The 10,989-nt window shown below is 39.5% G+C and overlaps 1 protein-coding gene across 6 annotated transcripts in view; it reads left to right on the top strand.

Annotated features, from left to right (window-relative positions):
* Window positions 1-10,989, top strand: part of TASP1 (taspase 1) — a 244,452-nt gene that overhangs the window by 79,653 nt on the left and 153,810 nt on the right. For all 6 annotated transcript variants that reach the window (XR_001512903.1, XR_001512902.1, XM_015560282.1 and 3 more), the window contains exon 8: window positions 3,057-3,163. Coding sequence is in view for 4 of the 6 variants with exons in the window: in XM_015560282.1 (XP_015415768.1) it covers window positions 3,057-3,163 (107 nt within the window). In the remaining 2 variants the exon portion in view is untranslated. The remainder of the gene's footprint in view (window positions 1-3,056; window positions 3,164-10,989) is intronic.

The following is a 10,989-nucleotide window of genomic DNA, read 5'->3' as shown; positions in this document are numbered from 1 at the left end:
CATGTTGTGTGAGTGCTGCTGTGGAGGCACAAGCCTCTCCCAATCGGAACTGATTGAGAATGAGCCAGAGGCAGGTGCAGTTGGGCCAGGATGAGCGCGAGTGGCAGGTAGGAGCTGCAGGCAGTGTTGGACTACAGGTTTGGGCCCGATCCCTGCAGGCCACCCTGAGGGACTGCACCTGCACAAATTTTTGTGCACCAGGCCTCTAGTATATAAAATAAATATCAAAAATATAAGTCTTTGTTTTACTATGGTTGCAAATATCAAAAAATTTCTATATGTGACACGGCACCAGAGTTAAGTTAGAGTTTTTCAAAATGCTGACATGCCGCTCAAAAGGTTCGCCATCACTGGCCTAGGATGAAGGTGTCTTTTGCCAGATGTTATTTTTTGCTTTTACTTTTGCCAAGTGTATGTGCATTGTGAATGGAAAAACATTATTTTTTCCTCTTTTACTTGCTACTGTCAGACTCACAACTCCCTATATCACTTCTGACATAACATGTGGGGGTTTTCTACACCAACCAATTCTCTGTACCATCTGAGTTTCCTGCAATTCAATTTAATTCTGACACTAACTGGAGTTATCACAAACCCCACAGGTTAAGGGCTCGGACCCATAAGATTGCACTTCCCCTTTATTTTTTTTTATTTTTATTTTTTTAAAATATATTTTATTGATTTTTTACAGAGAGGAAGGGAGAGAGATAGAGAGTTAGAAACATCGATGAGAGAGGAACATCGATCAGCCGCCTCCTGCACATCCCCCACTGGGGAAGCGCCCGCAACCCAGGTACATGCCCTTGACCGGAATCGAACCTGGGACCTTTCAGTCCACAAGCCGACGCTCTATCCACTGAGCCAAACCGGTTTTGGCTGCACTTCCCCTTTAGACGCCAATCACAAGCCCGGGTTGTCACCTGTGCTTCCAGCTGACTGGCTATACGTTAGAAGTTCCCATGGCCCCCTTTTTGGGGTTTGATTAATTTGCTAGAATGGCTCAGAAAACTCTGGAAAACAGTTTACTTACTAGATTACCAGTTTCTTACAAAGCATATTGGAGGATATGAATGAACTGCCAGAATTAGAGATGGATACACAGGGCAAGGTCTGGAAGGGTCCTGAGTGCAGGACCTTCTGTCCTTGTGGAGTTGGCGTGTACACCTTCCCAACGCATAGATGTATTCAGTCACCTGGAAGCTCTCCAGGCTTTGTCCTTGAGGGATTTTTATGGAGGTTTCATCGTGTAGGCATGATTGTTCATTAACTCAATAGCCAGTGCCTATCTCCTTCCCCGAGGATGGGATAAAGCTGGATGAAAGTTCCAAGGTTTTAATCATGGCTTTGTCTTTCTGGTGACCCATCCCCATCCTGAAGCTATTCAGAAGCCTACCAAGAGTCGCCTCATCAGACCAAAAGACATATCCTCCTGGAAATTCCAAACAAAGTTAGGAACTTTCAGGAACTGGGGTCAAAGACCCAATGTTAGGATAAAAGGTGATCATAGTGCTCTTATCACCTAGGAAATTATGAAGGTTTTAAGAGCTCTGTGCCAGGAATCAGGACAAAGACCATATATTTTCTATTTCACACACTATTAATCAGAATCTACTTAAACTTAGTTAAAAGTTTATTATTCCCTGACCTACCCAAGTCACATGTTTGCAAATCTATACAAAGGACCCAGTCAACCCCAAATTTCTTTCCAATATTCCCCATCCCCCTTTTCTCCCTCCTCTTTCTACTCCCTCCCCCGCCTCCCTCCTGTCATGCCATAATCGAAGACGGTCTTGCTTGCATGTACTTGGTATCAGGATAGGGAGTAAGTGCAGAGTTGCATAGTTCTGGCCAACCTTAGCAGTGTGTTAGCCCTTCCAATCCCCAGTTTCCCACCCTTGGAAGTTCCTCCACTTTTAGTGAGAGAACTCCCACTTTTAATGGGCTCTGGGCTTGATTTACATCTCTCCGTGATGCCATTATCAGAAAGCGTTGGTAATATCTTCAGTGTTATAGTCTACTTTGTAATTTCTCACTTATCAGTTGAATCTAATTGGCTGTTTATATCTGTATATCGTTTTACATTTTTAATTATTATTTTTTTTTACTTTTGGAAGCTCTATTTGGTTCTTCTTAAGTCTTCCTGATCACTTTATCATCTTATGTTCCTTAGTTATATTTTCAGTATCATCCCTTTCTTTCCATGAGCATAAACATGTTTTATAGTCTGTATTTGATTATTTCAGTATCTGAGGTCTTTGTAGGTTTAAATTGAATTATGCTTGCTGATATTTGACAAAGTTTTATTCTTGATGGTTTATTTCTCATGTGTTTTGTGAATTATTTTAAATTATGGGCTCATGTTAATTGAAACGTAGGAAATCTCTGAAGTGTGGTAAGTTAAGGTTTTTTTTCCAGGGAGTATTTGCGTTTGAATTTTAGGGATTGTTGAGGCACTAGCACATTGAGATAATTTTTGAGTTTTTTTTTTTTTTTTTTTAAATTTTAGGTCACTAAAATGAATTCTTCTCTAAACCTATCTGAAAGCCCTTGGTCATGAATTATCTAGAGAGACTTTTCCTCCCTTACATATAAACCTAAGGCTGAGACTTGCAAGTTTCCTGTTTCTTTGCATATGGTGGCCTTTTCTGATTTTCCCTTTTACTGGGCATAGCACCTTTTGGGGTTTGTTTCTTTTTTGGGTGGATAATCTCCAATATGTTTCCTTGAGCTGCATTGTCCCCAGGTTTCATCTCTTGTCCTTTATCCACAGAGACCTTCAAAACCAAAGTGGGTGGTGGTATGCATTGGCAGATACCTCTGGGTAGCATATACTACTATATACCCTCAGGACTTGTGTCTCTGGATTTGACCTTTTTCTTCTTTAACCTAAGGGTATTTGTCTTATTTTCCTACCACTTTAGCATGCATTGAAAAGATTCTTTTAACTTTTTATCCAACATTCTTAAGGATTTGTCCTGAGAAGGCTCTACAGGCTATGGCATCTGCCTCATTGCCCTAATATTTATCAAATGTCATTTTTAATGTTTCTTTTATAGGATTCAGTTTAGCTGCATTTAAAAGAAACAAGAGGAAACTAGAGCTGGCAGAAAGGGTGGAAACAGATTTCATTCAACTAAAGAAAAGAAGACAATCAAATGAAAAGGTCAGGAGGTATTTGAAATATTAATCATTAATGTATCATAATGATATATTTAATTTGCATTTAGATATATAAGCTTTAAAGTAGTATGATCCAGTAAAAATATTATGCATGCCACATACATCCTTTTAAATTTTCCAATAGTTACATTAAAAAAGTAAAAATAGGCAGGTGGAATGAATTTTAATAATGTATTTAAACCAGTGAATCCAAAATATCACTTAAAAATGTAACCAATGAAAAAATTATTAGTGAGCTATTAAACTTTTTTTTTTTAAGTCTTCCAACCTGGTGTGTATTTTACTCTTCTAGCACATCTTAATTATGACACTGAATTTTCATTGTAAATATTTGGTCTGTATTTGTATTTCATAATTGAAATACAAATTGAAATACACCGTTGAAAAAGAAGTTTACATAACAAGTTATTCCAAACACACTTAAAACTTTCCCATAATATAACTGAGTATATTTTAAAATTAAAATTAATTAAAATTTAATAAAATTAAAAATTCAATATCTAATTTGCCCTTACTGCATTTTAAGTGTTCAATAGCTATATGTGGCTGATGGCTACTGATTTGGGCCTTGCAGCTTTAGATAGTGACTCTTAACATGGCTGTTTGGGGGGTAGAGTATGTTACAAAGAAACGTATATGTTGGGTTCATTTAGGGTTTTGTATACATTCTAATTGCACGTTTCTGTTTCTCATTGTTACACATTCTTTGTTTGCATTTCATGCATTTGTGTACCATCATGAGTCCATGTGTGGCATTTCTTAGGTGTTTGGAAGTTGAAAACCACAACATTCTTGGTCAGTCTATGGCTGGGGGGTTCATTAGCACATAGTTCGTGATGGGTGTCTCACATCACAGTCATTTGATGTGCTTTGGCATCTTATTAATACTGGTTCAGGCTTTCTGTCATAGTTTTATGTGATTTACACACACACACACACACACACACATATATGCATAATAAATCATCTTTCATAGTGACAGATGTTTTTCCAGTGTGTTTCCACATTGGAAATTAATAAAAAATTTTGGTTCAAATCTTTTTATTTTTTTTCTAGAGAAAAGTAGGAATTTAGGAGGAAAATGAACATTTTAATAAGTAGATCTTGGTGAAAGTGGAAAACAGTGTGGTTCTGTTTTTTGTGTTTTTTTTGCATCCCCTGTGCTGTCTGAGTGAGAAAATTTAGGACTTTTGTTCTTTTAAAAACGTATGATAAAATCTGCATACAATGAGCAATTTAATCATTTCTAGAAATGTATACACCCATATAACCCATGCACCTATCCAGCTAGTAGAAAATTCTGGTTCCTCTATACTTCTTCTCAGCCAATCATAACTTGCCTACTTCTATTCTTGTCTCCCCTTTCAATGCATTCTCCACACTGGAGCCCAAGAGAACTTTGTAAATGTGGATGAGATAACATTGCATCTCTTCTAATTCCTCGATGGCTACTCATTATAGTGTGATACGGAGTAACTTAGATGTCAGAGATGGAAGTCTCAAAGAACAAGTTCTTCAGCTGGAATGATTGATAGAGATCTCTCTGAGGGTGTATAACATTTGAGGTGTCATCTGAAAAATAAGAAGTGAGCTTATGCAAAGTCAGTGGAATAGTGTTCCAGGCAGAATGAACTGCATGTGCAGTGGCCCTGGTAGGGATTTGGCATGTTAGAGGAATGGGGAAGAGGGTCAGTGTGCCTAAAGCAGGGTAGGCAGGGGCGAGTGGTGAGATGAAGCTGGAGAGGAAGGTATGTGCTAGCTCCTTTAAAATCCAGTAGATCATGGCAAGGTAGATATCAGCTGGGAGATGATGACAACTTGGACTCTGGGCAAAGGGGATGGAGATGGAAAGAGGTGAATATATCTAAGGTATATTTTGAGAGTTCCTGGAAAGACAGGAATTATTGATGCCTTAGATATTGGTAAGGAAGAGAGAGAAATTAAAGCTTTTAGCTTTAGCAGTTGAGTGTTGTCATTTATTAGCGTGCGGAGGGCTGGGGAAGGTATGGCTTCATAATTATAGAGTGGGAAGTGGAAATCAAGAACTTTCTTAGCCCATATCCCCTTAATGGACTTGGAATACCAATGCTTTCCATTTTCACCATAAAATATGTTACCTGATGTCAGCAGTACCCTAAATACCCAAGCTAATAGACCATCTTTTAGTGTGCCATGTTTCTTTACTCCTTCCAATTGAATTATATGTCATCTAGGGCCTTACTATGCTCATTATTTTTATCATTGTAATTGCATAACTCATTGTCTCATATACACCAATGAATATTGGGTTTAAAATAGTTATTTTTTTAAAAAACTAAGAGAGTTGTTTGTTTGAAAACTAACTTGAAAAAATAGAGTTGGTTTATAAAGAAAATGCTATAGAATTAAATATGAGCAAGCCAGCTGTAAAAGGTTGAAAAAAGTCATAAAAATCTAGAGGCATTCTGCATTCAGAGTGCATGTTAGTGTCCTTATGTGCTTGTTCTATGTTAGATAAAATGAAACTTGAAGTCATAGGACAATTCAGTGTGTTGTAGATTATACAAGAAAGATGACATGGAACATTTATTTGTGGGTCCACATTCAAAGAAAAGACTAGTCTCATATGAAAAGATTGATTAATGAATGAACCTTTGTGTTTTAAATAAAGTAAAATATTTAAGGAATGTGGGTGTTTTTTTTTATTTCCTGCTTCACCCAGAGAATTTTCAACTTTTAAAAATTTCAACCAGTCACTCATCATACTCTTTAAGAGGATTTCCCATAAAACACTTGATGTGGCATGAGGAAAGATTAATTGTTGAGTTTGGTATATGGGTCTGAAGCTTATGCAAAGGTCAGGAGGGAGATTCCCATTTGGAAATTATTGGCATCGAAAGGAATATAAATATATGTGGCTGGATGAGCTCACTTCTGAGTGAGAGTAGATAGAGCTCTGAAAACTGAACCTTAGGCCAGTTCAACATGTACTAGTGGGAGGAGAAACTAGCAAAGGAGAAAGAGGAGATAGCCAGTGAAGCAGAGATACAAACAGGAGAGTGTCTACTAGGAAGCCAAGAGAGGAATGTTTCAGTCAGTCAACACCTGGTCCAAATGCTGCTGAGAAAACAGCGAAGAGGACAGAGAACTGGCCATTGAATTTAGCACCTCAGACTGTGGGCCTGGATAAGGAGTTTCTATGACAGAGTGGATTGTAGAACAGTGTGGGCTGGGTTGGTCAGGGAGAAGAAGGATAGCGATAGCTCTTTTGAGAATTTTTGACGGGAGGTGGGGGGAGAGAGAGAGGGAGAGAGAGAGAGAGAGAGAGAGAGAGAGAGAGAGAGAGGAAGGGAGGGGGAGGGGAGAGAGGGAGGGGAGAGGGGAGAGAGAGAGGAGAGAGAGAGAGAGAGAGAGAGAGAGAGAGAGAGAGAGAGAGAGAGAGAGAGAAAGAGAGAGAAAGAAAGGAGTCAAGAGTCCAGACCATTGCCAGTTACTTCTGTGAATTCAGTGAATAATTTGACATGTAGAGTTTCAGTTTTCTTACTTTGGAATGGATTTAGTGTTATTCTGCTTTCTAGCAGGGCTGTTATAAGGAGCAACAATGATAAGGATGTTCAAAGGCTTGGTGGCTGTCATTGCCTTAGCCAGACACAATAGTCTTTGCTATTGTAGCCTTCATTTTTAATGTCACTCAGCCTAAAAGAAAGAAAATTTCTGCCTAGTTATTTACACTGGGTGGAATCTTGTAATGGAGAAAGAGAGTGGTAAGGGAGGTAGGTAGAGGTGGGTTGAAAGGTTAAATTCAGGCATGATTCAAATGGAGTTGTTGGTGGCTAAACAGTACCAGGTGTTAGACCGGTGGAGTCAGACTGGATCTTGGTTCAGCAACCTCGGTACTTGAGTTCTGGCTAAGAAAGAATTCAGATCCAAAACTCAAACTATTAGAGAAAATTTATTTAGAAAGTCATAGAGTTAGAAGAAGTGAGTGGGAGAAGAAATGGGCACAGGAAACAAGTTACAGAGGCAAAAGAAGGGCCCTTGGAGCTTAGGAGAGAGGGAGGTAAAGGTAACATACCTGGGGGTGGGAAGATGAAGAAAAGGAGAAAGGCAAGCTCATGCTCTCAAGAGTGATTGTCCCACTGGGTCCTCCAGTCTTGAGGGTTTGTATCTGGAAGTTTCAGGGGAGAATCCCAACAGAATATTCATCAGCTTTCTAGGTGTTTCCTTTCAGAGTTATGGTCTCCACTGCTTCGTCAGCACAAGGTCAGTGGGTTATTAGTCAATGTACCTGGACCTGAGGTCAGCCATGGCATTGCTTGTCTGGTTTTGCTACTTTTCTGGGCCTGGAGCTGAAACACAGCTGAGGCCTAGATGTTATCCCTCAGGGTTAATGCTTAAGGGAGTGGTTTGTGCAAGGGACCAAATGGGAGTCCCATGAGGCCACTCTCTGAACTCTTGTTCCTCCTCTCAGGGGAGAAAAGGTCATGGGATTGTCCAGACCAGCGGTCGCCAACCTTTTGGACCCCGTGGACCCCCAGTGGCCCTCGGACTACTGAATGGCGACTGCTAGTCCAAACTGTATGACCAGCGACATGCTAGGGGAGGAAAGGTCACCCTGGGGGTGAGGTCCTCGTTTTCCCAGTTTTGCCTCTTGCCGGGTACCTGCGGCTTTTCACCCTGGTGGCCTCCTCTATCTGGCCCATCATCTTTGCTCTGCTCATGTCTGGCTCACTGCCTACCACAGAGTATTTCAGATATCTTAAGTGAAAGAAAAACATTTTTTATATTCAGAATAAGTGAACTGTAATGCATACAAAACTGTGTGACATTGGCCTACAAAAATAACTGGGGCCTAGCCTCTGCCTTTAGGGAAAGGTGCATGCCAGAGGCTTTGCTTCATAGTGTGTATGTTACCTTGGCAGGTCTTGTCTCATAGTGAAGATAATAAAACAGGCTCCCAGAAAGAAACACCACCTGATATGAACCACTTGGGCAAAAATAGAGACATGGCAGGAAAGGACAAATAGCTGTTTTCTACATCACCCTGTATTTAGTTTATTTCTCCCTGGCCTGTCTGTGTAGTTCCGGTATAGTTTTGGTTAGCCAGCATCGACTAAGTCTGGTACTACTGTTTGTTGTGGCTACATAAAAGAAGCTGTGAGTTGGATATGAAAATATAATAAAAAGAATACAGTGTTTGGTAACTTTCCTAATGTTCAAATTTTATTAGTGTTGAAGGAGATAAATACTGTCTGGAAAGGAGTATACAATAGAATAAGTCAATATTTTAAATTTTTGTTGCATTTTTATTTCTTTTTCTTTAAAAAAGTAATTGTTTGGACATCATAATGGTACTAACAGAAATAAAAAATAATGCAAGAAAACTATTTAATCAGCTTACTACCTCAATAAATTAGAGTGCTTTTGTTTTCTTCCGTCTGTGACATTGACATTTACATTTGACTTAAAGTAAGGATGGTTAATCCATTGAATGCTTTTAGCTGCAAACAGAAAAAAACCTGACTGTCTTAGGAAATGCACATTTGTCCCTCTGCTTCCTGGCCCTCCCCACACAATAGAAAGTTTGGTGGTGGGTTGGCTGCCGGCATTAGCTTAGATTTCCAATGATTCTAGGACCAACATATCTGGGTTTCTCTTGGGCCTTTCTCTTATGCCTTTTGTTTTATGCTATGATACGGCTCCTTAACTTTTAGATGTCACATTTGCATTCTGGGTGAGAAGGAGAGAGTGGAGGGTGGGAGTGGGGAAACTAGTTAGTGCCAGATGGATCTGTCACTTTTTGTCTGTGATGCAAGTTTTTCAGAATCTCCCTCAATAGGCTTCTCATTTTTGGAGAGGTAATAGAAAAGGGGCACAATTCTATCACATGCATATTCCTGGCTGCAAGGGAGCCTAGGAAATGGAGCGGATTGTTTTAAGTACTATTTCATAGTCATGGCTTGCTGCTGGACACATTGTCTTCCCAAGCAAAATAGTTTTGTCAAAAGAAGAGGGGGTGGGGTGGGGGAGAGGAGGAGGAGAGAGATTATTAGGTAAGCAGTTTGTAGTGTGTAGCATAAATGGAAACATTTTCCTTCATCTCCCTCCCCACAATTAATATGTCTCTTGTTACTACAAACCTATATTGGGTTAAGCAGCTAATGCAAATATAAATCAAATGAAAACACATTTTGTCTTGACTTTTGGGATATATGGATTTAAGACATAATAAAAAATGAGGAATATAAATATTTTGCAATTGTCTGTTCTTAGTCATTAGCATCTCTGTTTCATTGATACTTATTTTTTTGTGACTGGAAGACATGCCGGAGAAGGAAAAGATTACTATGCAACTGTACTATTGTGTACTATAAAAATAGTGGCTGTTTGCTCGCCCTGCTCTGGGCAGACCCAACTCCTCTAGATTTTTCTTTTACCCTGTTGTTTACCTTATGATGTACAAACAGTTCATACTTTGCATGGTGGTGTCGGACCATAAAGTGACTGGACAAGCTGCAACTGTGCAGAGGGTCTTTATTTAAAAAATTTAAATTCTTTATTGCTGAAAGTATTACATATATCTCCTTTCCCCCCTATAGCGCAAAGGATCTTAATGGCCAAAAATTACACTGTCCCATGACTTTTATTTGGTCAAAACATTAAAAACTCTTACTGTTGGTTATAAATGCATAGAGAAACAAACCGAAATAAGTAGGTAAAACAAATATTTATTTAGTACACTAATTTAAAGCCTTAGAAGTGTTAAGAATTAAAGTGTTTCACTTCTGTTATCAAGAGTAATTTGAACGGTACTTGCTTTCTTGTCAAATAAGTTATGATATAGAGTGAGCATTTTTTAATGTCATGGGGAATTCTCAAAGTCCTTTTTAATTTTGAATCAGCTTTCACCATTTTATCCTTTGTACTTTCCATGTTGTAAAATATCTTCCAGAGTTTACTTAATGTCAGGTTTTTGGCCAGTGTCTCTTCCTCTGGGACCTCTTCATTTTTTTTGGTCACAACTACAATTCTTATTTATGTTGGTATGTTTGTCTTCACTAAGTTCCTGTGACTGTTGGTCTAGGGCAGCCGTGAGCAAACTACGGTCTGCAGGCTGGATCCGGCCCGTTCGGCTGTTCTATCCGGCCTGCGGAGCTGAAAGAGCGGAGGGTTCTCTTGCTCTCCCTTTCGCTCCTTCACCAGCAGCAGTGTTAACATGTATTAGTTCACACAAACACTCCATCCATGCTTTTGTTCCGGCCCTCCGGTTCAGTTTAAGAACCCATTGTGGCCCTCGAGTCAAAAAGTTTGCCTACCCCTGGGAGTCTCTTAAATGGTAGCATGTTGAACATTCCCATGGCCAGGCATTTCTTCTTTGACTTCATATATTTCTTCTCCTTTTTTCCCTCGTTATTTTTCTTTATTGATTAAGGTATTACATATGTGTCCTTATCCCCTCATTGTCCCCTGACCCCCCACTCATGCCCTCACTCCCCCTCTCCCCCCGGTGTCTGTGTCCATTGGTTAGGCCTATATGCATGCATACAAGTCCTTTGGTTGATCTCTTCCTCTTACCCCCACCCACCCCTACTTTCCCTCTGAGGTTTGACGGTCTGATCGATGCTTCCCAGTCTCTGGATCTGGTTTTTGTTTATCAGTGTATGTTGTTCATTATATTCCACAAATGAGTGAGATCATATGATATTTATCTTTCTCTGGCTTATTTTGCTTAGCAGAATGCTCTCCAGTTCCATCCCTGCTGTTGTGAATGGTAGGAGTTCCTTCTTTTTTACAGCAGTGTAGTATTCCATTGTGTAGATGTACCACAGT

This window comes from Myotis davidii, unplaced genomic scaffold, assembly GCF_000327345.1.
Source record: "Myotis davidii unplaced genomic scaffold, ASM32734v1 scaffold32, whole genome shotgun sequence".
Lineage (NCBI taxonomy): Eukaryota > Metazoa > Chordata > Mammalia > Chiroptera > Vespertilionidae > Myotis > Myotis davidii.
This window is presented reverse-complemented; position numbering and strand designations above follow the sequence as displayed.